Source organism: Saccostrea cucullata, unplaced genomic scaffold (genome assembly GCF_032062105.1).
Source record: "Saccostrea cucullata isolate Sc308-1 unplaced genomic scaffold, CSIRO_AGI_Scuc_v1 ctg5464, whole genome shotgun sequence".
Classification (NCBI taxonomy): Eukaryota; Metazoa; Mollusca; class Bivalvia; order Ostreida; family Ostreidae; genus Saccostrea; species Saccostrea cuccullata.
In genome coordinates this window covers 2,894-29,287 of record NW_026929479.1, presented here as the reverse complement: position 1 = coordinate 29,287, position 26,394 = coordinate 2,894, and the positions used below count along the sequence as shown (strand labels likewise).

Genomic DNA, 26,394 nt, shown 5'->3' with positions numbered 1-26,394 from the left:
AAGGCTAAAAGAAGACTTGATGCAGAATTCAAAGACCATGAAAACAAATTATTGAAGAAAAGATGTTATGGAAATTGTTTAGATGACTGCATCAAGAAATTCCACGATCAAGTAAAAATTGGCCCAATTTATGTGTGCACATGTTGTCATCAGACTTGGTTTTTCAAAAGCGTTGTGAAGTTGGATACAATTAATCTTAGTGTAAGTAGTAAGAGTATCTGTACTGGGTTCAGATCTGTGGATGACATAGAATGGCTTTGCTTAACTTGCTGTTCAGCTCTGAAGGATGAGAGAATTCCAAGACTTTCAGTTAAAAATGGAATGATATGGCCTGACAAACCGGATGCTTTAAATTTACACCCACTGGAAGAGAGGTTGATATCTCAACGGATACCTTTTATGCAAATAAGAGAATTACCAAGAGGAGGTCAGATGTCGGTCAAAGGAAATGTTGTAAATGTTCCAGTTGATATTCAGCCAACTGTGAATGCCCTTCCACGACAAATAGATGAGCATGTAACTATAGCTGTGAAATTAAAGAAAAGATTATCTCACAAATCTGCATGCTTCACAGAAAATGTTCGTCCCAATGTGGTGATAAGTGCTTTACAATGGCTAATGAAAAATAGTGAATTGTATAAAAATTCAGGAATAGTGATAGACCATTCTTGGAGAGACAAAATTGAAAAAAGTAATGAGGAAACAGTACAAGAATTGGTAGGATCTTCAAATGATAGTGATGATCGTGAAACGGAAGGAAATGATGATGGTTTTTGTGAAGTTTCCTCAGATGATTGCATTCAGGGCAATTCTGATACACTTGTAGATGAAGCAGATATTGATACAAATAAACTCTATGTGTTTGCCCCTGGAGAAAACCAAAAACCAATAAGTTTATTTACAGATAAAGATGCAGAATATCTCTGTTTTCCAACAATATTTTGTGGTCAACGCAGAATTGAAAATGAGGAAAGAGAAGTTCCAGTACACTACAGTGATATTGCAAAGTGGGAGTTGCGCAGTGTTGATAGACGAGCAGCACAATCTGTGCCAAACATCTTTTTTAAATTGAAGAAAATTCAAATTAAGCAAGTTAGTGACAAAGTTAACTTGGCATTGAGAAGATGTAAATCAGATGGTAAGAAAATCACCGCAGAACAAGTTTTAGATCCAGCCTCTGCGGAAAGAATTGTGAGATTAAATGAAGGGTATTATATTTTCAGAACACTTCGAAATTCTCCTGCATATCTTTCATCTAAAAAGAAAGATGTTTTTGCCATGATAAGGCAGTTGGGTCTTCCAACTTGGTTTATCTCACTTTCATCAGCTGATACCAGATGGCAAGATCTGCTTAAAACATTGGCAACACTAGATGGAAAACCCCTGTCACAAGAAGAATTAGAGGATTTGAATTGGAGTGAAAAATCAAAACTAGTTAAACAAGATCCAGTGACATGTGCTAGATTCTTTGACAACAGAGTTCAACTTTTCATCAATACTGTTCTTAAGAGTCCTCATAATCCTCTAGGTGTTGTCACTGATGTGTTTCGAAGGGTAGAATTCCAAAACCGAGGTTCGCCACATATTCATATGCTGGTATGGACAAGTGATGCCCCAAAGCACAAAGAAAATAGCAATGAAGAAATTGAAGCTTATGTAGATAAGTATGTCACATGTGGTTTGCAGGAAAATAATCCTCAAATGAAGCAACTTGTAGATCTTCAAGTACATAAACACTCAAAAACTTGCAAAAAGGGTGGTAGATCTGTATGCAGATTTGGATTTCCTTTGCCACCTTTGCCCAAAACTATGCTTCTTGAACCCTTGGATGTTAATGTTGAACACTATAGAAAGATGTATTCTGATATTCAGAAGAAAATGAATGATTACAAAGATGGTTGCAGTTTAGACTATGAGTCTTTCTTAGAAACTGTTGTAGAAATGTGTGAGGATGAGTATATAAAATGTATTCGAGCTTCCTTGAAAGGTCCTAAATTGTTTCTTAAGAGAAGTCCATCTGAGATGAGAGTGAATTACTATAACTCATCAGTGTTGAAGGCCTGGAATGCTAACTTAGATATTCAGTTTGTACTTGATCCTTATGCATGTGCCACATACATTGTTGCTTATATCAGCAAATCTCAGAGAGGGATCAGTGCAATGCTTGATAAGGCATCTCAAGAAGCCGCAGAGGGAAATATGGATCTTAAGCGACAAGTTCGACATATTGGAAACAAGTTCTTAAACTTTGTTGAGGTCAGTGCACAAGAGGCAAGTTACTTAATCCTTCAGATGCCACTTACACAAGCAAGTAGAGAGGTTGTTTTTATCAATACCTCACCACCTGAAGACCGAGTTTTCTTACTCAAACATCAAGATGAATTGAATGAGTTACCCAAGGATTCAACTGATATTAAGGCAGATAGTATGATACAAAGATATGCAAGAAGACCAAAACAGCTAGAAAATTGGTGTTTAGCTGATGTTGTGTCTGAATTGGAAGTGACTTTCCCAAAAGAAATCAGAAAAGATATACAAGAGGAAATGAATGATGATAATCCAGAAGATAATTCTCAGGAAACTTTTACTGATCAGGATGTATTAGTTCATTTGAAAAATGGGATTAAGATCAGAAGACGAAAAAACAAACGAGTTATTAGATATGTAGGCTACAGCCAAAAAACAAATTCTGAACAGTATTACAGAGAAAGAATTCTTCTCTTTCTGCCTTGGAGAAACGAGAATGCTGACCTACTTGGTAGTCATCAAACTTATGAACAGCATTACATTCAAAAAGCAAGTATAATACAAATGAAGCAAAGGCAGTATGAGCATTTTGTGGATGAATTAGAACAAGCTCGGCTTCTAGCTGAAGAAGATCTTGATGATCTGGAGACAGTAGCACCAAATACAGAACATGCTGAGGCAGAAGATGCAGAGATAGGTTCTGAACCATCTGAGGAATTTGTTCATTTTGATCCTGATACAGTTCAACACAGAGAATTTGATATTGGACCAGAACTTGGATTGTCCTCAAAAGTAACTGAAACAGAAATGAGTGCTGTACGCATTCCTGATCAGCAGTATCATAAACTTTTACAATCCCTGAATACTAAGCAGAGGGAATTTTACAATCATGTAACTAACTGGATTCAAACCAGAGATGAACCATTATATGCTTTTCTAACTGGTGGAGCAGGTGCAGGAAAATCAGTGGTTATTGATGCCATTTTTCAAACATTACACAGAATACTGTACTCAAAAGAAGGTGAACCCTGATGACACCAGAATATTACTTTGTGCTCACACTGGCAAAGCTGCATACAACATCAAAGGGACTACTATTGCATCAGCATTTCACAGAAAAATGTATCAAACTCAGCAGCACATGAGTGCAGATGAACTGAACTCATTTAGGACAAAGTACCGGAATTTGTCAGTTGTAATAATAGATGAAATTTCAATGGTAGGGAATAATATGTTGTCATTTATAAATGATAGACTTCAACAACTTACTGGGAGAAAACAAGATTTTGGTGGGATTAGTATCATAGCTGTAGGTGATTTGTATCAGTTACCACCAGTTGGAGACAAGTGGATTTTCAAAGACCTATCTAATCCTGGTCAGAGTTTAGCAAAAAATTTGTGGCATGAACATTTTTATATGCATGAACTAACTGAAATTATGAGACAAAAGGATGACCTCAGATTTGCAGAAATGTTAAACAGACTTCGTGAAAACAAGATGACAGACGAAGACAAGGAACTCATTTCACAACGTTTCATCAGGCAAGACTCTCAAGACTATCCTAAGGAGGCACCTCATCTGTTTATTGAGAACAAGTTTGTTGATTGTTTTAATAACAATCTAATAGAAAACCTTTCAACAAATAAAGTAACTGTTAGAGCAGACACAGATGTGTTATCACAGACAAAACTTTCTGCATCAATGAAATTGAAACTAGTTCAAAACTTGCCTGAAAACCCAGCATCTACTGGACAATTAAGAACAAATTTGGTTATTGCTGTAGATATGCTATATGACATATCAGTAAATCTCGATGTTACAGATGGTTTGACAAATGGTGCTTCCTGTGTTGTGAAATACATTGAATATAAAGAATCGCAATTAAGGCCTGCCATAGTATGGGTACTGTTTGCTGACTCAAGTATAGGTATCTCACGAAGACATCAATACAGGCATTTGTTTAGCACAAATGTTAATACTGCATGGACTCCCGTATTTGAAGCTAAAAGAACATTTGTTTATAACAGGAAGACATATGAGAGAGTTCAGTTTCCACTCCAACCTTCTGCTGGAAAAACAATCCACAAAGCACAAGGAGCAACTCTTTCAAAGGCAGTAATCAACCTAGCACAGACAAAGCAGCGCAAAATTTCTCATATACATTATGTTGCACTCTCAAGAGTAAGGTCACTTGATGGTCTGTTCATTCTGGATTTCAATGAAAAAAGTCTTTCAAAAGATGAAACTGTTGATAATGAGATGGACAGGTTAAGAGAAAATAGATTGCAACTCTCATATACACCACTATACTCAGTATGTAAAGACATAAAATTTTTGTTCAACAATGCCAGATCCCTACACAAACACTTCCTTGATATAAAATCAGACCCAAGTGTTTTAGCTGCAGATGTTATTGGTATAGCTGAATCTTGGCTTTGTGAATTAGATTCTGATGAAGACTTTACTTTAGAGGGTTTTACAATGTTCAGGAATGATGCAAGTTCTTCCCAGAGCAGACCACATCATGGTATTGTCATATATCTGAGAAATCAATTACAGTGTGCTTCATACAAGTCTTTCACTTCCAAATCTGTTGAATTTTCCATAATTTCCATTATGCCATCCAATACTCCAATACAGTGTGTAGTTTTATATAAACAACCTTCTTGTACTCTTCAACTCTTTTACGATACCTTGAAAAACAGGTTGCTCCCATTTGTTGACAAAGATGAAAAGACTGTGATAATGGGAGATTTTAATTTGGATTTAAGTACTGGTCAATATGCACATTTCCTGAACTTTATGAAAGAAAAATTGGGTTGTGTGCAAATCATAAACAAGGTAACCACAAAGAATAAGACACAGTTAGACCTAATATTTACCAACTTTACTGATTTACAAACAGATGTTCTATCGGCTTATTGGTCTGACCATAATATGATTTATTGTGCTGCAGATTTGACTTAAGCAAGCTATTCTATGACAGAACTGCATTTTAATTACATTGTTGAATATTATTAACCCTCTCAAGCACAAAACAGGCAGTATGTAAATATTTAGCTTCCAATGGAAGCTAAATATTTACAAACTGCCAAGAGTGGTTGGACAAAACAAGGGTTGCCACTCATCAACTACTTTGTTTGTCCCAATAACTTTCAGTATGTTTCATATATATAAATGTATTTGAAATCGCATTGATTAACTTACTCGCTATATGGAAGTTATTGGGACAAAAAAGATTTAGAGTTATAATGCCCATGAGATGAAATTATTTACCCAGTAGTTTATTTATGATAGTGTGTACTGTCTACTTATTTATCTTTAATTTATGTATTATATTGCTAATCCACAATTTAAAATCCACAACAGCATTTTAAAACTGTTACCTACTTTGTTTAAAAGGTAATTTTATTACCTAAAGGATTGCAAATTAATTCACATGCTAACAGTTCTATAATAATCTAATTGATATACTATAAGTGAAATGTTGTTTAAATTACCTAAGGTTTTGAATAAGAATGATATAATATTATTTGAAAATGTTAATGATATACAGGTATGTCTGCAAGATTTGATTGATTGTTAATTATTGTTTCTTCATAGCATTTGTTTTCTGTTGTGGCCACACATATTGATCCATTAAGTCTGGATAAAATATATACAAATGATCAAGTATTATTTCTATCACATATGTTTTATTTTGTTAATTTTTACTCTTTAGAATATTACATATTTTTGTGTATTTAATGTACCACATGTATCTGTTTCAGTAAAACATGTACAGTTCAACAATTAACATTTCATCTCATGGGCATTTAAATCATAATTTTTGGGGGTATATTAATGCTAGACTAATCTTACTATATTAGTAGTAGATATGTATATTAGAGAGCATTCTTGTACTATGCATAAGTATTTATTAGCTATTATACAATAATGATGAACTCTGCAATTATTATGACATTATAATTATGTACTTTCATGAAAGTTACATTGCTTACTTTGTAACCCTGGTCAATATCACAAGTGACTATCAGTATCTCTACAAAGACATTGTAAACATCCAGAATAGTTTTCTCCCTGAAAACAAACACTAGCTCCAGTGGACATATAAAACGTTTAAATGAACATTCTGTATCTGAAAAGACTTGAATACTCCTGTGCTCTATTACTTATAAAAATGTTGATCTTTTTTTTTTTACATAGACTAATTCATTGTGTTACATGTAAAACAATAGTGTTATCTACATTCTGTGATTCCAATTAAGTCATATTTAAGAAATCATTTGTTATTTAGTTTTATTTATTATTTCTTGCTAATACTGAAATGTTTCTCAACTCGACATGGACAATTTTGAATTTTTTAATTGTGATAAATGTCATATTAGTACAGTACCACAGTCACCCTAAGAAACATCCATGTCTCTTTAACATCTTTAAGGATACATACTATAAACAAATTTTTTATCTCCCACACAGAAGAGTTACACTGATAATATTTCAATATTCCTTTCTATAGAAATGTAATTAAAAACTTATTGAGCAGTAAAGTTTCATTTCTGCTTTTTTCTCACCACATTATGTTGCTTGGCCAAACATTTGTAGTTAATTGTCAACAAATATCACATCTTAAGTGATACAGGCACCTAAGATAATTGAATTTTTTGAAGGAAAAAGTTTGTGTTATTTATCCTCAAGTAAACATTCATTATTCTGTTTCATGATCTTAAAACCTTTATCTTTGTATCTCCTAATATGAACAACTTTTAATCTTTCTTTTCGTTTTCGGTATGTAAGGTTAAAAAAGTTGTTCTAAAAATGTATGAATGCAGCTGAAAACATTTCTTTGAAATATGAAAAATATGAGTTCCATTGTACAATTTATATTAGTAGTAATTTTTAAAGAGTCACTTAGCATATACACAGTAGTGTTCACTTTATAAAGACTTAAATTTTGACTTGATGGAGTCTAATATTGGATCTGTTTCATGACCCTGAAACCTGCATGGTCTTTGTATCTCATTATATGAACAACTTTTAATCTTTCTTTTCATTTTCGGTATGTAAGGTTAAATACATGTACTTGTTCTATAAATGAATTAAAGCAGCTGTTTCTTTGAAATATGAACAATATTAGCTCAATTGCACAAATTTTAAATTTAAATTACTAAATCACACTATATATGTAGTATTTAATGATATAGAAAATTTTTATTCAACTTTTTTGTTTTCTTTTGTTTTTGCAATGCTTTGAAATGCTTATTGCCAGAGCAAAATGGTTTAAACAATGTACTTAATAATTTCAAATATTTTACATTTTGTCTGGTTGCATTAAATTTGTCTGTACAATATGCACTTTTCATAATATTGTGAAAAAGTTAGAATAACTCAGTGGTTAATTTTTTACATCATGTGCAGATGTCCAATAACAGTAAAATATGCTAAGGGGGTCAATGTGCATGTTCATGCCCCAAACCTTACTACAGTACAATGGACTCAAATTTTATTTTTTTTTTTTTTTTTTTTTTTTTTTTTTTTTTTTTTTTTATTATTTTTATTTTTTTCAAGTTAGATGTCATAATATCTTTTTAATGTTGTAAGTGTCTGAAATCACCTACATGAAGTATGCACTTTTTGAAGGTAAGTATTGTGGAAAGAAGGGGTCAATGGCCAGCCCGTAAAGGGAGGTAAACCTTGCTTCTTTCAGATGATATGTAAATAAAAGTGAAAATTGCTTCGAATATTGTTATATTGTAAAATTTCAGACATTTGCAAAACATTTTTAGCAATCAAGTACTTTTGGCTTTCAAAACTAAACAAAATAATTTAAATCATAACATTCTATGAAATGTTAAACACATTGCTATTGGACACAACTATTGAATGCAGATGTTGTAAATATGACATGATGATACAAGTGATTGTTGTACAATGATTAATATGTAACCAATATATACTATCAGTATATGTATATATGCACATTAATATATTGTATGATTCTAGATTAAGATTAATTTTTATTGCAAACTGCTGATATGATCAAGAACTATTGATTAATTATAAACATCTTTATAGTTTACTTGTTGTTCATTATTATATACTGAATGAATTTACACCTTAATAAATTGATATAATTTGTTTTGTATGTGTCCAGTTTTATTGCATGAGGTTTTCAGGAATAAGAAAATAAATTCATCACTACAAACGGAGATAAAGTTTTTTTTTCAAATGCATAGGTATGAAGACCAAGGGTCCTTCATTCAGAATTGGGAATTTCAAAAGTAGCATAGCGGACGGGGCTCCAATTATATACATGTACTGAAAATGAATTAATGTCTTCAAACATTTATGATCAGCAAGGGTGTGTTTTCCAAATTTGTGCAATGTGTGAACCCAGGGTCAGGGGTTCCTGTGGGTTGGGGCACTACCGATTATTGCTGAATATTACTGATTTCTTGAAATGCATTTTTTCCTCTACTCTCCCTATGGGTATTAAGTAACTATGCCATGGCCTCTGGTTTAAAATATGAACCAAATTCAATGGTTGAAAAGTTGCTTGATGCTCAGGTGACCTATAAGGCCCATGGGCCTCTTGTTGAATGCTAATATCTAGAGTTAAGATTTATCAACATTCGAACAAATTATATAGTAAGCATTATAATGAGGATTTCTATTAAGATACTCAAAATAAATGAAAAATACTGAAAAACAAAAAAGTTAGGAAATACGCTTTTTGTTTAAATTTGCATCTCATAACGACCGGAACTACTGACGACGCACGAAAAGGTGATTCTGCAAACCAGAAAGTCATGATCTATTATCTCCAATAAGTCTCCATATCATATACTTTACCATTTTCGAAAAAAGTGCGCGACAAAATCGCATTTTAAAATCAGGAAATTGTCCATAACTTGGCACCAGAAGCGAGTTTTCCAAATTTCTCTTCGGATGTAACAATTTCATATAATGACACATATTTTGTGAAAGTTTCATGAGAAACCGCTGAATAATTTTCGAGAAATCGCGTGCACAAAATTTTGTCAAAAAAAAGAATAAGAATAACTAGATGAGAAACTCGTTGCGAGCAACGAGAGGTCTTCCGTCCGATTCTGGAAAGAAAACGTAAAATCGAGCTAAAATAAAAAAAAAAAAAGATTTGCACACAAGGGGGATTGAACCCAAGTCGCCAGCAGGAAATTCCAAAGCACTTAATATTACGCTATCAGGACCTCTACTCTAAATCTACTTGAATATATTATGGAAACAGTGCTTCTCTCTTAAAATTATGAAAGGTGGGTCACTATTCAAAATTTAGCGCCAAACGCAACGAGTTAATCTTGAGCCTTTTCTTTGGAATTTTCTATTATATAGGTATGATATCTTCAATGAAATTAAAAAAAAAGAAAGCTCTTATAGCTTAAGATTCGAGGTTTAGAAAGTATATTTAACAAATTTTACAAATTCCATATTGTATATATGTATGTAACAATTAAGCGGTGAAACAGTTATGATTGTTTTTCAATTTCCAGTTCATCCCCGAAGTGAACTATCTTGATTAGTTAATCGAAAAAGGTTGAAACGTTTCGCCGAAGAATATGGCTCGCCCTACGACAGTCAAGGAATCAGATATCATTTATGCTCAGTAACTTGAATCAGGTCTTTGAGACAAGAATGCTTAAATAAAATCCATGAAGCGATCTTTAAAAAAAATTGTTTTCTTATATTTTGTTTTATTTATTAGTTTATTATGACACAAATGTGTAAAGGAAAAACAATGGTTAAGATATATACTGACAATATTAATATTATTTTTTGAGAAAGTATTATGCATAAGTATGATTAAAGATCTGTTTTTCCGTGATGCACAACAGATATTTGGTATCGAATTTCATTTGCACGTTTAGTCTTTTCTTTTTCTACTTTGAAAACCAGCCAAACCAATTAAAGAAGACGTTAGTTTGACACAGAAATGCAACGAAACTACGACGAGAAAGTCCAAGTTTTCCTTTACATTTCATTTATTCTTATGTTGCTTTCGTTCAAGCAAACGCTCGGCTGCCTACGTAAACCCCTATTGCGAAATGTCGGCGTTGTCAGAGAGCGCCGCCATTTTGGACCCGCTTCAGATTTTTGAATGCTAATATCTAGAGTTTGGATTTATCAACATTCAAACAAATTGTACAGTAAGCATTATGAAGAGAGTTTCTATTAACATACCAAAAATAAACGAAAAATACTAAAAAACAAAAAAGTTGGAAAATACGATTTTTTTTAAATTTGCATTTAGTAACGACCGGAAGTATTGACGACGCACGAGAAGGTGATTCTGCAAACCACAAAGTGACAAACTATCGTCTCCAATAAGTCTCCAGATCATATCTATAGCCATTTTTGAGGAAAAGGGGCGACAAAATTGCATTTAAAAACCAGAAAATTGTCAATAACTTGGCACCAGAAGCGAATTTTCAAACTTTCTCTACGGATGTAACAACTTCATATAATGAGACATATTTTGTGAAAGTTTCATGAAAAACTGCTGAATAGTTTTCGAGAAATCGCCTGCACAAAATTTTGTCAAAAAAAAGAATAATAATAATAATAAGAATAATAACTAGATATGAAACTCGTTGCGAGCAACGAGAGGTCTTCCGTCCGATTCTGGAAAGAAAACGTAAAATCGAGCTAAAAAAAGTAAAAAAAAAAAAAAAAAAAGAAAGAGATTTGCACACAAGGGGGATTGAACCCAAGTCGCCAGCAGGAAATTCCAAAGCACTAAATATTACGCTATCGGGACCTTTACTCTAAATCTACTTGAATATATTAAGGAAACAGTGCTTCTCTCTTAAAATTATGAAAGGCGGGTCACTATTCAAAATTTAGCGCCAAACGCCACGAGTTAATCTTGCGCCTTTTCTTTGGAATTTTCTATTAAATAGGTGTGATAGCTTCAATGAAATTAAAAAAAGACGTTCTTATAGCATAAGATTCGAGATTTAGAAAGTATATTTAAAACATTTTACAAATTTCATATTGTATATATGCATGTAACACTTAAGCAGTAAAACGGTTATGATTTTTTTTCAATTTCCTGTTTATCCCCAAAGTGAACTATCCCGATTAGTTAATCGAAGAAAGTTGAAAAGTTTCGCCGAAGATCATGGCTCGCCCTACGACGGTCAAGGAATCAGATATCATTTATGCTCAATAACTTGAATCAGGTCTTTGAGACAAGAATGCTCAAATAAACTCCATGAAGTGATCTTTAAAAAAAATCGTTTTCTTATTTTTGTATTATTTATTAGTTTATTATGACACAAATGTGTATAGGAAAAACAATGGTTAAGATATATACTGACACTATTAATTGATATTCTTTTTTGAGAAAGTATTACGTATAAGTATGATTTAAGATCTGTTTTTCCGTGATGCACAAAAGATATTAGGTATCGAATTTCATTTGCACATTTAGTCTTTTCTTTTTCTACTTTGAAAGCCAGCCAAAACCAATTATAGAAGACGTTAGTTTGACACAGAACTGCAACGAAACTACGACGTGACAGTCCAAGTACTCCTTTATATTTCATTTATTCTTATGTTACTTTCGTTCAAGCAAACGCTCGGCTGCCTCCGTAAACCCCTATTGCGAAATGTCGGCGTTGATTGAGACAGCCGCCATTTTGGACCCGCTTCAGATTTTTGAATGCTAATATCTAGAGTTTAGATTTATCAACATTCAAACAAATTATGTAGTAAGCATTATGAGGAGGGTTTCTATTAACATACCAAAAATAAATGAAAAATATTGAAAAACAAAAAAGTTAGAAAATACGATTATTTTTAATTTGCATCTCGTAACGACCGGAAGTACTGACGACGCACGAAAAGGTGATTCTGCAAACCAGAAAGTCATGATCTATCATCTCCAATAAGTCTCCATATCATATACCTAGCCATTTTCGAAAAAAAGGGGCGACAAAATCGCATTTTAAAATCAGAAAATTGTCCATAACTTGGCACCAGAAGAGAATTTTCCAAATTTCTCTTCGGATGTAACAACTTCATATAATGACACATATTTGGTGAAAGTTTCATGAAAAACCGCTGAATAGTTTTCGAGAAATCGCCTGCACAAAATTTTGTCAAAAAAAAGAATAATAATAATAACTAGATGAGAAACTCGTTGCGAGCAACGAGAGGTCTTCCGTCCGATTCCGGAAAGAAGACGTAAAATCGAGCTGAAAAAGTAAAAAAAAAGATTTGCACACAAGGGGGATTGAACCCAAGTCGCTAGCATGAAATTCCAACGCACTAAATATTACGCTAGCGCGGCCTCTACTCTAAATCTACTTGTATATATTAACTAATATGCTTCTCTCTAAAAATTATGAAAGGCAGGTCACTATCCAAAATTTATCGCCAAACGCCAGGAGTTAATCTTCGCGCTTTTCTATGGAATGTTCTATTAAATAGATAAATTAAAAAAAGAACGTTCTTACATGTATAGCCTAAGATTCTAGATTTGAAAGTATGTTAAACACGTTTTAAAAATTCCATATTGTATAAATGCATGTAACACTAAAGCGGTGAAACGGTTATGATTTTTTTTTTCAATTTCCTGTTTATCCCCAAACTGAACTATCCCGATTAGTTAATCGAAAAAGGTTGAAACTTTTCACGCGAAAACATGGCTCGCTCTTCGATGGTCAAGGAATCAGATATCATTTATGTTCAATAACTTGAATCTGGTCTTTGAGACAAGAATGCTAAAATAAACTCCATGAAGCGATCTTTAAAAAAAATCGTTTTCTTATTTTGTCTTATTTATTAGTTTAATATGACACAAGTGTGCATAGGAAAAACAGTGGTTACGATTTATACTGACAATATTAATTGATATTCTTTTTTGAGAAAGTATTACTTATAACTATGATTTAAGATCTGTTTTTACGTGATGTACAAAAGGTATAAGTTATCGAATTTCATTTGCACATTTTGCTAAATCGTCTTTTGTTTTCTACTTTTAAAACCAGCCAAAACCAATTATAGAAGACATTAGTTTGACACAGAACTGCAACGAAACTACGACGTGACAATCCAAGTATTCCTTTACATTGCATTTATTCTTATATTACTTTCGTTAAAGCAAACGCTCGGTTGCCTCCGTAAACCACTATTGCGAAATGTCGGCGTTGACAGAGACAGCCGCCATTTTGGACCCGCTTCAGATTTTTGAATGCTAATATCTAGACTTTAGATTTATAAACAATCAAATAAATTATATAGTAAGCATTATACGGAGGGCTTCTATTACCATACCAAATATAAATGAAAAATACTGAAAAACAAAAAAGTTAGAAAATACGATTTTTTAAAGTTTGCAATTCGTAACGACCGGAAGTACTGACGACGCACGAAAAGGCGATTCTGCAAACCACGAAGTCATGATCTATCATCTCCAATAGGTCTCCAGTTCATATTCTTAGCCATTTTCGATAAAAAGGGGCGACAAAATCGCATTTTAAAATCAGGAAATTGTCCATAACTTGGCACCAGAAGCGAATTTTCCAAATTTCTCTTCGGATGTAACAACTTCATATAATAACACATATTTTGTGAAAGTTTCATGAAAAACCGCTGAATAGTTTTCGAGAAATCGCCTGCACAAAATTTTGTCAAAAAAAAGAATAATAATAATAAGAATAATAAGAAACAGTAGAATCACTATAAGGTCTTCCGTGAAGACGGAAGACCTTAATAAGAAACAATAGAATCACTATAAGGTCTTCCGTGAAGACGGAAGACCTTAATAAGAAACAATAGAATCACTATAAGGTCTTCCGTGAAGACGGAAGACCTTAATAAGAAACAGTACAATCACTATAAGGTCTTCCGTTGGAGACGGAAGACCTTAATAATAATAATAATAAGAAACAGAGTAAAAACAATATGTTCCCCAACTTCGTTTGGGGAACATAATAATAAGAAACAGAGTAAAAACAATATGTTCCCCAACTTCGTTTGGGGAACATAATAAGAAACAGAGTAAAAACAATATGTTCCCCAACTTCGTTTGGGGAACATAACTATCTGTATGTGTGTTATACATCATAAAGTAAGGTTTTGTACCTATATAACTATCTCTTATCCTAAGCTTTCTTTATGTTCCTTAGTTCTCCTGCCAAACGACTGAGCTTGTTTTTTGATAAACAGGCAAAAACAAATAACATCATGCTGAAGTGAAATATGTCATTTATTAAAGTAAATGACGGAAAAGTAAAACACAGTTAACAAAATGGGGGTCAGAAAAAGGAGGACTCAAATATAGAGTATTACACATCTTAGTCAAAATATTACACAATCTGACCCCCAGCACCATAATGACATTGTAACATGATGTACATAGGCAAAAGGGGGGTCAACCAGACTAGAATAATAATTCAAACCCTGTAATCTTTCACAAGGTACAATATACATGCATTTTAAGTTGACCCCCTTATAAACATCATAAGTTTGGAAGACATATACAAAATGCTCTAAACTGCTGCCTGTCATCAAAAAAGGTGGGAAAACAAAATAACAAACAGCCAATAACAATACAATCGCGCAGGCATTAAATTGAACACAACTATGTTTCTTTCACCGCCGAGGAAAAACCATATATAAGAAGCAACACTGCTTTATGTTGAAAAATCATATGGAAAAATGCAGAGCGAGGTAAATTTGCGAGGTACACAAAATAAATGTCGGACTCATTCTCAGTAACCTAATACATGGATTTGCCATTTATTACAATGTACAAAAAGTTTACTTGTTCAGTTAGAACGTGCGGTAGAAAATAAGTACTATAAATCTCTTTTAAACCCATTCAAACACTATCAAAAAAGATGGGTAAAACATAGCGACAAAAATGTCAACCTGAAAGAAATAACAAGCATTGGTGGCAGATGGGGTGGATGGTGGGTTCGAAAAATTCAGCAGTTCAATAAACCATGCTTTCTCTTTTGGTAAACGGATCAATAATGATCACGTGATGGATAAGAGCTTTGCTGATTGGTTGAACCCATATTCAGATGTAGGAAAAGGGGTTAAATTAGTTCAATAAATGAACCGAATAGCTGCTTAGTATAAAGCTATGTACAATACAGACACTGTTATATAATAACATGATAAAACAAGAACATGTCACATAAATGAAATTATTTGCAATAATTACTATTTTTCGTTAGAATGTATTCGTGTAAAACGACGAAATATATTTCCTACAAGACATATTATAAAGATCAAATGAGGTGAATATTCCAAGCTGTTAACTGGCCAATGGGTTCAAAACATATCTTTTCTTATGTTACAATGAGAATAAATTACGTTGATGTATTTTCATATCAAACGGTATGCAAATCAGCAAGTCACTGATGGGAAGATGCAAATTGGTAATAAGTAAAAAAAATATTTGTTAGAACGACATTAGACAAGAACTAGTCAATACGTGCTTAATTATATTGTACAGGTTGCAGTGACGGTATGGGTGGATGTTTAGCTATCAACACAACGAAGACGCTGAACTGTATAACATACCGTTGTGAGAGACATTCATCAAACTGTGGTCTAGATTTCTACAGAGGAGGTACTATTATACAATTATTAGAAAATTCACACCTACTGACATATGTATTTTCAGTTATGTATTTTACCTGACTTTTACTTTAATTGTTTATGAAATATCGAGATAACTCACATTATTCAAGCTCATAAAACCATTAAAACAATACAAATCAGGAGCAGAGTAAACTTAGACCTCTATAAAAATGGTGGGATCAGGTGACATTGAGAAGTGAGCATCCTCTGCCGACCGATCACACGCGATGTATAAGATTTCTCTTGAAATTAGAATGACTTTATGTTTTACTTCCCGTGGACAATTTTGATAAAATTTGAAAGGAATAAAAGCGATCATTTAATCCAAAAAATTATTCTTTTAGGGTGTAATGAAGGAGGAGAATGTCATGACGCGAACAGCACGTGGACTAGCAAATATTGTCACGTGATGAAATGCAGTATGGAGGCTGACCAGAAAGGAAGTGCGAAAATAAGGTCGAAAATAAAGACATACGGTATTTGTTATTAATTTATTTCTGATTACCAAATAATTGCAGCGTTAAATATAAAACGAAAAGCTGTCTTCGATTAATTTATCTATCATTAAACTTACCTCTTATTACAAGTACAAAAACTTCTACAGCTTGCAAGTTGAATGGGAAATGTTACAAGGAAGGGGAGATAATGAACGCAAAATGTGTAAAGAGACAATGTAAAGTTGACAGGGGCCGAAACACAGTCATGATGGATGTCATACATGCCGGTAACTCTCTCTCTCTCTCTCTCTCTCTCTCTCTCTCTCTCTCTCTCTCTCTCTCTCTCTCTCTCTCTCTCTCTCTCTCTCTCTCTCTCTCTCTTACATACATATCAGTTTTTGTGAACCTGACCAGTAACGTCTCTTTTCAGACTGCAGGGTGAACGGATTGTGTGTACCTGTCAACTCTACATACAGAGATGGATGTTCTGTCAAGCGGTGTTATTGGAGAAAAAACGGAGATGTCCATAGCTCAGGAAGTGATATTGTAAAGTTTGGTAATTCTTACCTTGTTCTGTTTTCTTGTGTTTTTTCACTCCATATAATATATTTAAACGTTGAATTGAAACATATATTTTTAAATCTTGTTTAATTTTTTCTATTATTATTCAAATGCTGTATTCTCTGTTCCTCTTCTTTTCCCCGCCTCAAATCAAACGTCCTCAATTTATGAAGAATTCCGTTCATAAATCAATGAAGACCTCCTTGTTACCATTGCACTTCACCTTGTTACCATTGCACTTCACCCATATTATTTGCAAGTATTTAACTTTTAAATATGATTTATGTCTTATGATATACATGAAAGACTTGTGATCATTCTTTGCCATACAAGCAAACTAAGGGACAACTTCATACAGAATAACAAATAAACTTCATTCTGCAACATAATCGACTGGAAAAGAACTCTTACCAAAGATGCTAAAATCGTAAATTTACTTACCTTGTCACTGGTCATTTGCAAAATTATTTTGTTAAAGTACATTCTGATTGTACACACACGTACTCTGAAGTTGACATCAAAAAGATGCTTGAGTTTCTGATTAACAATATCTTTGTAGTTTTTGGAGACCAGGTCTCCCAACAATCTATTCCCATGGGTACCAATTGAGTCCCGTTATTAGCAGACCTATTTTTGTATTTATATGAAGCAGAATTTGTCCAAAATCTAATACGTTAAATAAAAAACACTTACCATGGCCTCTAACTCGACATTTAGATATATTGACGACGTGTTGTCAATTAACAATGGTAACTTCCATTCTTATGTCGATACGATATATCCCGGTAAGCTTGAGATAAAGGATAGAGTTTGACACATCTGTTTAATACTTGGACATTTACTTGGAAAAGACGTTAATGATAATCTAACAACCAAGCTCTAGAATAAACGTGATGATGTTAACTTTAAAATCGTCAATTTTCCTTACTTGTGCAGCAATATACCTTCATCTCCTGCATACGAAGTTTATATCTCTCACTTGATTCGATACGCAAGAGCATGCTCTACGTATGAACAATTTCTTAAACGAGGTAAATTATTGACAAACAAGTTGATGAAACAAGAATTTCAGGAGTCTCATTTAAAGTCATCATTTCGTAAGTTCTATAGTCGAAACAATGACCTTGTCAACAAATACAATTTATCATTGAGTCAAATGCTGACTGACGTGTTTCATACTTATTGTTAGTCCATTATTTATACACTGAATTGACGACGAATTTTCTCGTTATTTCCCGATCATGACAAGGAGCACACAGCGGGTGTGACCGGTCAGCAGGGGATGCTCACTCCTCCATGGCACTGATCCCATCTCTGATGTTTTGGAAGTCCGTTTTGCTCTGCTCCTACATGAATTTTATATTGTTTTATGGACTTTTGATCTTGAATACTGTTCGTTATCTCCATATGTTTCATTCTACCTTGCAATATTATTTAACAGACCTCAGAAGACGCTCTATGTTTATACGTTATAGAACAATGTGATGGTTTTGCAGGATGTAAGTGGAGAGACAGCTGTGTGAATGAGAGTGAGATACGACAATATCACTGTACCCACTATATCTGTCGTGTATCTCAGAAGGGACAATACAGGCGCTCGGAGATGGCTGTTTACAGTCAAGGTATTGAAACTTTCACAATGGATCAAAATCGTGATGAGAAAACAAATATGAAGTTTCTCATTATGCAAAACACTATTCTCTTTCTAATACTCACTTACAGACACCCCCAAAAAATTATTTCGCTAAACTTTTGTCCTTTCTCCATTTTTTTTATTGTTTATGAATATTTTTTTCTGATACAATTGCATAATGAAATAAACGTTCTAGATTGCAGGGATCCTCAAGGAAATTGCATTGCGGTAGGGAGCTATGGTGAGGGTCAAAATTGTAACAAATTGAAGTGTGTGTCTAAGAATGGTATGTCGCGGCTGGAAAATGTTGCTACAGGTATGGGAAGCAAATATAGACACAGATTTGCACATACTGAATGAATGTTCTTAGATAAGGGTAAAAGTAATTTCACCCTAAATTCCTTTGAAACATACATGTATATTGTTCATTGTTGTTTTGCAATTTTTGTTTTCATGTGATCATTCAAAGTAGTAAAATAACTTGATTTTGAAATATTGTTAAAAGCATACACCATGTCCCTCCTTAAAATGTACTTTTGATTCAATAAGAATGTTTAGGTTTTTTCACAGGGTCAGTAATACCAAAACCTCTCTGATCCATGTGGAGGAGTTTCAATGTTAAAACACTCTTTGTTATGATCAGTGATTGTAAGAGTTATGATGAACGTTAACCTTTTTTTTTTCAATCGAAACATTCTATCAAAACAAAGTTTTGAGCTTTTTTTTCAGTTGAGAATAATTAGGTAAATTCAATTATTTCAGGATGTTTGGATAAAGATAAATGTAGAGAAGACGGAGGAAACTGGACAAGTCCGGAAAATTGCATTACTTACGGTTGCCGCTTAAAAATCCAAAATGGCCGAACATACCCTCAAATTCAAATTATAGGCGTCGGTAAAATTCTTCGCAACTTTTTTCTTAACTTTTCACTTAAAGCATTTGCATGATAAGAACATTTTTATTTTAAAAAGTTTTTTTTCCTTTTTTTTAATCTAATAATCCAACTAAAATGATTTTTGACATGGGGTTTTTGTCCATGCATCTTACCTTTAGGATGTAAAGTAGGCGGAATTTGCTACAGTCCTGGAGAAAAATGGGACTCGGGCTGTCTGGAGAGACAATGTGTTGTTAATAGATCAAACAAGGGCTTCTCCCGATCCGTGACGGCGAAATTAAGAGGTATAACCATAATGTTTACTCAAGGTATACTTTACACATTTGCATTACATTGTCAATATGAGTCAAGTTGTAATATGGTTAACAGATCTAAAACAAAGCATTTTCAGATCAAAATATTAAGTAATATCTTAAATCAAGTTGCATTTGTTGATATCCATTTCACGTGAGCTTCGTTTATTAATCAATCCGTTAGTTCTTTGTTCGATACTATGAACTTCTCAGCAAATACAATTTATTACGGTATTAAGTCAAATGCCGACTTTTTTCATACTGATTGTTGAAAAAAAAATCATAAAAATAAAACTTCGGCTTTTAAAAGGCTGTACACTTTGCTCCAATGAGAGTTCAAGGGAGCGTTGGAATTCCAGAGCAACATACTAGAAGACTACATTCAGATACTGTCAATTAGGAACACCATGGAAACAAAGATTTTAAAATTATTTTTTTTGTTGAAGAAGCAGTTGTTGATATAAAAAAATCAGCTCTTTATTCTATCAAAGTAAATGGTTGAATGAAGTTGACCGTTTATTTGATATTGATTTGAAAAGAAGTTGAGGAATATTAAAAGTGTTCTGGATTTTTAATTTAAGTTTCCATTTTTGATGAACTCCGGATCCATTTCTCAAATATTTTGTTGCCAAAATGAAAGACGTGTATCTTAAACTTTTCAACATGTCCTTGTATAAATCAACTCAACCAAAAGATATTTTACATTTAAATGTGTTTCGCTATGTCTTTTGTCTCTTTCAGGCTGTAATGTAAATGGCAAGTGTTTGGAGGTTGGGTTCAAAGAGATGAGAAACAAATGTTTAAATTATGGTTGCGTTTTGGACAAAAAATCAGATCGCCCTGTTTACAACCTGCTTAAAGGAGGTGAGACACCATGTTTCTTTTCGTTACAGGAGTAAACATACTTTAGCTAAAAAACACTTCTATATGTTCAAATATTTGTTCAAGACACCGTTCTACGTTATGAAACATGCCCTTGGCTTTAATGATAATGAAGCAGTCAATATGATTTATATACATGTAAATCTTCATGTATAAAATTATTCATAATAGTCATAACGTTTCTGCAAAACCTTTTTTACTTCGTGCAAATCATGCAAATTAAAGCCTAAAACTTTCCTTAAAGTGGAAAAAAAAGATCCAGTGTATATGCATCATTACAGCGTGTAAAGATCTAGATGGTAACTGCCGAGATGTCGGTGAAGAGTGGGACCACTTATATCAGCCTCACAAAATCTGTCTCCGTCTAAAGTGTGAATACACAGGCGGGATTTATAGAACATCTTCACTTAAAATACGTAAGTTTGTGTCAGACTATGATAACCATTGAACATTAAGAAAAAAATAAGCGTCTTTACTAGTTATCAATGTACATTATTAATGACTAAAAGAAGAAACTAATGGATGCATACTATATTGTGAGGAATTAATTCAAAAACACAAATGATCGGTTTTTATAACAATCTGATAGAAAGGTAACTTTGACATTTCTTGTTCTTTTCCAGTATGTAAAGATAAAAATGACAACTGCAGGCAGCAAGGGGAGCGCGGATTTCCGGCTATGATTCGAGGAAAAGAGTACAAAAACTGTCAATGTAAAGCCTACGGGCGTCAGTCCAGAATGTCATGTTCTCCGTAGGCTTTAAACATAATATGCTAAGATTGCTGAGTCCAGTTATCAAACCCGAGGGCGTTATGCTAAGCTTTATAATACCTATATTATGGCATACATTTGAATAATCTTGTAAAAATAGGTAAATAAAGTACTCATTTCCTTGGCTTTGAAAACAAAATGTCACTTCAAATCATCATTTGTCGTATTGTAAATTTTGAATTTACCGGTACTGCCACTTGGTAAATTCAAATTTTTAAAATGACAAATTTTTATTTTGCTCTTTCTAAAAATTATTATTCTAAAATATCAATAAAAGTTATATTATTTCCGTTTGACATCTTTCATATGTTGGAGGATCTATACTTGTGATGAATAATAAAGGTTAAGTCTAGCTTAGCGTAACTTGCCCTTTCGAAGTGAGAGCTGGGAGTTCGAATGGCTAATCATTTCTTTTACTAGATCGAATCCCATATTAGGAAAAAAGTGAAAAAAAATGTCCAAGATGTCAAAATATCTTTTTGAAAAATTCAAAACATTTCTAAATCCATGTGACAAAAATTATCTCTTTTGAAAACTTTAATGTTATATGTACATGTATTTGTATTATTTGAAAATACACTGTAAAATTAAAAGACAAATCATAGAAAATCGATAAAGATATGCCAACAAACAATGTTTTGAGTACCTTTATCCCTGAAAGTTGGGTAAGGTGGTTTCAGATATGAATTACAATGCACTCCTTCTCAATGGTTAGAATTATTTATCAGATACGCAATATCAGTTTTAAACTCAAGATTTGCAAGAGTAAATAAAAAATGGTGTTGGTTGTACTTTTACTGTTTTCATTTTAATCCTTACAACAATCATTTGCAAATGTAGAAGATTTGAAATAACTTTGTTTCGTACGAATACAAAAATTGGTCCACTAATAAAGGGGTGCAATAGGTATTCTGGCAATTCCGACGGATTGTTGGAAGACCTGGTCTCTAAAAACAAACACAGATACTGTCAATCGGGAATTGAAGCATCTTTTTTCAAATAACTTCTACAGTGTGTGTGTGTGTGATCAAAATGTTCCAATGATCTCAATTTTTGGATTTAAAAAAATAGATTATGTTTATAAAAAAAATAGATAATGTTTATTAAAAAAAAAACAAGTCGGATGAAAAAAGAACATTTTGCACCTTCTACAAATTATTGACAGACCTTGTCAGAATCAAATGAAAAATATGATATAACGAACAGTATTCTTGATCAAAGGTCCATAAAACAAATCAAAATAGGAGCAGAGCAACACGGACCTCCAGAACATCAGAGGTGGGATCAGGTGCCATGAGTGAATATCTCTTGCCGACCGGTGTCGCATAATATTTGGTCCGCCTCGTTTAAAGGTCCGGCCGGACCAAATACGATAACATATTAGGTCCGCCTGGCTCTATAAGAAAAGGTCCGCCCTCGGCCTATTATACAAATTGTATACCTGTGTTCATTCGATATTAATTGAAAAACTATTGTGTTAGAATTAATTGAGGATGTAAAGTTGTATTAATAGCTAGTGTTTCCTCCAAGAGAATGTAGTGAACAATAAGTAAGAAATTAATACATAAATAATTTATTTATTAAAGAAATGTACAGATTTATTGATCGAGTTTCCTGTCGGGAAGATGGGACATGCTTATTTTGTCGTTTAAATACACTGGTATCAACATTATCATTTTAGAAAATATTAAGAATACAAATGAACATACATTTACCTTCACCGCCTGTTTACTGGCAGATTAATCATTATGCAATGAACAGATGAATGTTCGTAAGTCCAACACGAATCATTTAGTTACACTCTCTTTCCAATAAGTACATGATAAACGTCCGATTTCCACTCGCAAAAAAAAAAAATCACATAATTCAAAATATATTTCTTTATAGTATTAATAAAAAAAAATCTGTCATTCTTTACGTTTAATATTGTTGTCAATAAGTTGGAGGGTCACTGTGACAGGGGCTTATGTCACGGTGTACTACCCTACACCCGTTATTGTAAAAACAACATGCCAGCGGATTGGGTAGTTGGGGGTTAGTCTATAATTGTCTCGTTTAAGAAAACCTAAAGTAACATATCCCCTGTGTTTTTATAAGTTAACACTGTTTCTTACCTATTCAAAGGCTAATAATTATATCTACTAGATCTCTGCATTTCATTTCCTGAATTTTGCATTGCATTTTCCGACAATTTTTGCTATTATTTCGGAATCCGACAATTTTATTTTCATTTCCGACATTTTTTTTCTTCGCATATTTTGGCACTTTAAGGTTAACATATATAACATAGATGGAAATAGATTTTTAACAGGGTATTGTATATACGTATTATATTATTTATGAGCGTCGAAGTAAGGAGTTGATCCTTACGTCGCATGTTCGAATCCCTTTTGGGGACGTGGAATTCGGTCCTTCGGATGAAAACGTATAAACCGAGGTCCCGTGTCGCAGTAGGTGCTGGCACGAAAAAGATCCCTCCCTACTCAATGGCCGTAAGTGCCGAGTAAAGGACAAAATCTGTAGCTCACTGGCGGCAAGTGGTGGCGTCTCTATATGAGTGAAAAATTCTCGAGAGCGACGTTAAGCAGCATTTAATCAATAAATCAGTCTTTTTTGTCGATGTATTTTCTTATGTTTTCCATTTTTATCAGTAGACATTAGTTTGAAATTAAGTTAGCAATTGTCTATTTTTTTTTCAAAACAAAAGGCTGATCCTTTCTTCTGATGCGTATTAAGGTCCCCCTGCTACTTTTTAGCTCACCTCAGCCGAAGGCTTAAGTGCGCTTTTCTCATCAAAATTTGTCCGTTGTCTGTCGGCATTCTCTATTGTTAATGAGAGAGATGTGCCCCGTCCATAATTTTTGCTGTGTAATAAGATATACCTGAATTACAAAGGGCGGACCTTTTCTGATAACTGCGTCTTAAGGTCCGCCCTGTCCCTTTCTCTAGTTTTTAAGCTACAAAAATAACCATGTCCAAAAATTTCCCTTTAAAACATATCGATATCTGAAATATAGAGGGCGGACCTTTTCTAATAACTGCGTTTTAAGGTCCGCCCTGTCTCTTTCTCTAGTTTTTAAGGTACGAAAATAAACCTTGTCCAAAAATTTCCCTATAAAACATAAAAATATCTGAAGTACAGAGAGCGGACCTTTTCTGATAACTGAGTTTTAAAGTCCGCCCTATTTCTTTCAGTTAGTAGTTTTTTAAGGTACGAAAATAAACCCTGTCCTAATCTTTCTCTTTATGACATGAAGATCCGTAAATAAACTCTGTCCAAAATTTCCCTTTAAAACGTAAAGATATCTGAAATACAGAGGGCAGACCTTTTCTGAGAACTGCGTTTTAAGGTCCGCCCTTATACAGATAAACTGTCCAAAATTTCTCTCTAGGACATAAAGAATATGAAATATATAGGGCGGACCTTTTCTGATAACTGCGTTTTAAGGTCCGCCCTGTCCCTTTCTCGTATCTTTAAGCTCCGAAAATAAACTCTGTCCAAAATTTCCCTTTAAAACGTAAAGATAGCTGAAATATAAAGGGCGGACCTTTTATGATAACTGCGTTTTAAGGTCCGCCCTGTCCCTTTCTCGTGTTTTTAAGCTACGAAAATAAACTCTGTCCAAAAGTTTCCCTTTGAAACATAAAGATATCTGAAATACAGAGGGTGGACCTTTTCTGATAACTGAGTTTTAAGTCCGCCCTATTTCTTTCTCTAGTTTTTTAAGATACGAAAATAAACCCTGTCCAAAAATTTCTCTTTATGACATAAAGAACATGAAATATAAAGGGCGGACCTTTTTCTGATTAATGAGTTTTAAGGTCCGCCCTGTCCCTTTCTCGTGTTTTTAAGCTACGAAAATAAACCCTGTCCAAAAATTTCTCTTTATGACATAAAGAATATGAAATATAAAGGGCGGACCTTTTCTGATAACTGAGTTTTAAGGTCCGCCCTGTCCAAAAATTTCTCTTTATCCTGCAACTACCCCTTGTAGTGACCTAATAAAGGTAACCTAATAAACCAAAGCTTTATTCGGTCACTGCCCTAATAAAGCCTCGTGCTGTCTTTCGACGCCGGACTACTTTGTTTACTTAGCAACAAAATGGACGCTGACGCCTTTGACCTCCATTTTGATGTAAACAATACTGAAGAGGTGGATCAAATCACTTCAAGCGACACGCATGAGGAAGGTTTGCCCCCTCCTGTACCTCCTGAATTAATTCCCATTCTTGATGTTGCTTTTGATGAAAATTTATTAGATATTATGAGTGAATTGGAACAAACCCCGTCTGCAGAAATTTCAGAATCTCAATCTGAAAGACCTAGGCCTATCGTCGAAGCTGAAGTCCAGGTCAACAATGACCCACAATTTATTGATTTGAAATTTAACGATGTTGAAACTTTCATTACAAATCAAGAAAACTCAAACACAATTAAGAAAACTCTAAAAGATGTGAATCTTGTTAGAAAATTCCTGAAAATGAAAAATGAAAACCGCGATTTGCATGAAATTCCTTGTGACGAATTGGACCAGCTTTTAGCAATGTTTGTGTTATCAGTAAGAAAAATTGACGGTCAAGAGTACGAACCAAGTTCCCTCAGATCTATCATAAGTAGTTTGGACAGAAAACTAGGACGACAAAAATATGGACATAAAATTATGGACATTCAAGACGATTCTTTTCGTTTGACTTGCGACGCATTAAAAGCAAAACAAAAAAATCTGAAAAAACAAGGCAAAGGCAATAAACCAAGCAAAGCTGAGGCGATTTCAGACGAAGAAATTAACATATTGTATGAAAAGAAAATCCTAGGAAATGAAACCCCCGAGTCCCTCTTGAATACCCTCTGGTTCAACAACTCTGTTCATTTTGGACTACGAGGAGTGACCGAGCACTATAATTTACGCTGGGGGGATATTCAACTTAAAGTATCATCAGATGGGACAGAATACTTAGAGTATAATGAACGACAAACAAAAACTCGAACAGGCGACAATATTGTCGACATACGCCAGGTGAAGCCCAAAATGTTTTC

General features: G+C 33.6%; 1 protein-coding gene across 1 annotated transcript; it reads left to right on the top strand.

Moving 5' to 3' along the window:
• The first annotated feature begins 3,367 nt into the window (after window positions 1-3,367).
• Window positions 3,368-22,072, top strand: LOC134280987 (uncharacterized). The gene is made up of 12 exons (XM_062763444.1): window positions 3,368-4,775; window positions 15,756-15,872; window positions 16,228-16,359; window positions 16,488-16,607; window positions 16,751-16,876; window positions 18,378-18,503; window positions 18,711-18,830; window positions 19,277-19,408; window positions 19,568-19,693; window positions 20,444-20,566; window positions 20,866-21,000; window positions 21,208-22,072. The coding sequence occupies exons 1-12, from the start codon at window positions 3,368-3,370 to the stop codon at window positions 21,339-21,341; spliced, it is 2,799 nt and encodes a 932-aa protein (XP_062619428.1). The 3' UTR covers window positions 21,342-22,072.
• Window positions 22,073-26,394: the final 4,322 nt, after the last annotated feature.

Excerpts from the sequence above, each read along its gene's own strand:
- LOC134280987 (XM_062763444.1), top strand. The coding sequence starts at position 3,368 with ATGTATCAAACTCAGCAGCACATGAGTGCAGATGAACTGAACTCATTT. Across the intron at positions 16,877-18,377 it reads AAGTGATATTGTAAAGTTTG|GATGTAAGTGGAGAGACAGC; the intron begins GTAATTCTTACC and ends ATGGTTTTGCAG. Across the intron at positions 19,409-19,567 it reads AATTCAAATTATAGGCGTCG|GATGTAAAGTAGGCGGAATT; the intron begins GTAAAATTCTTC and ends TCTTACCTTTAG.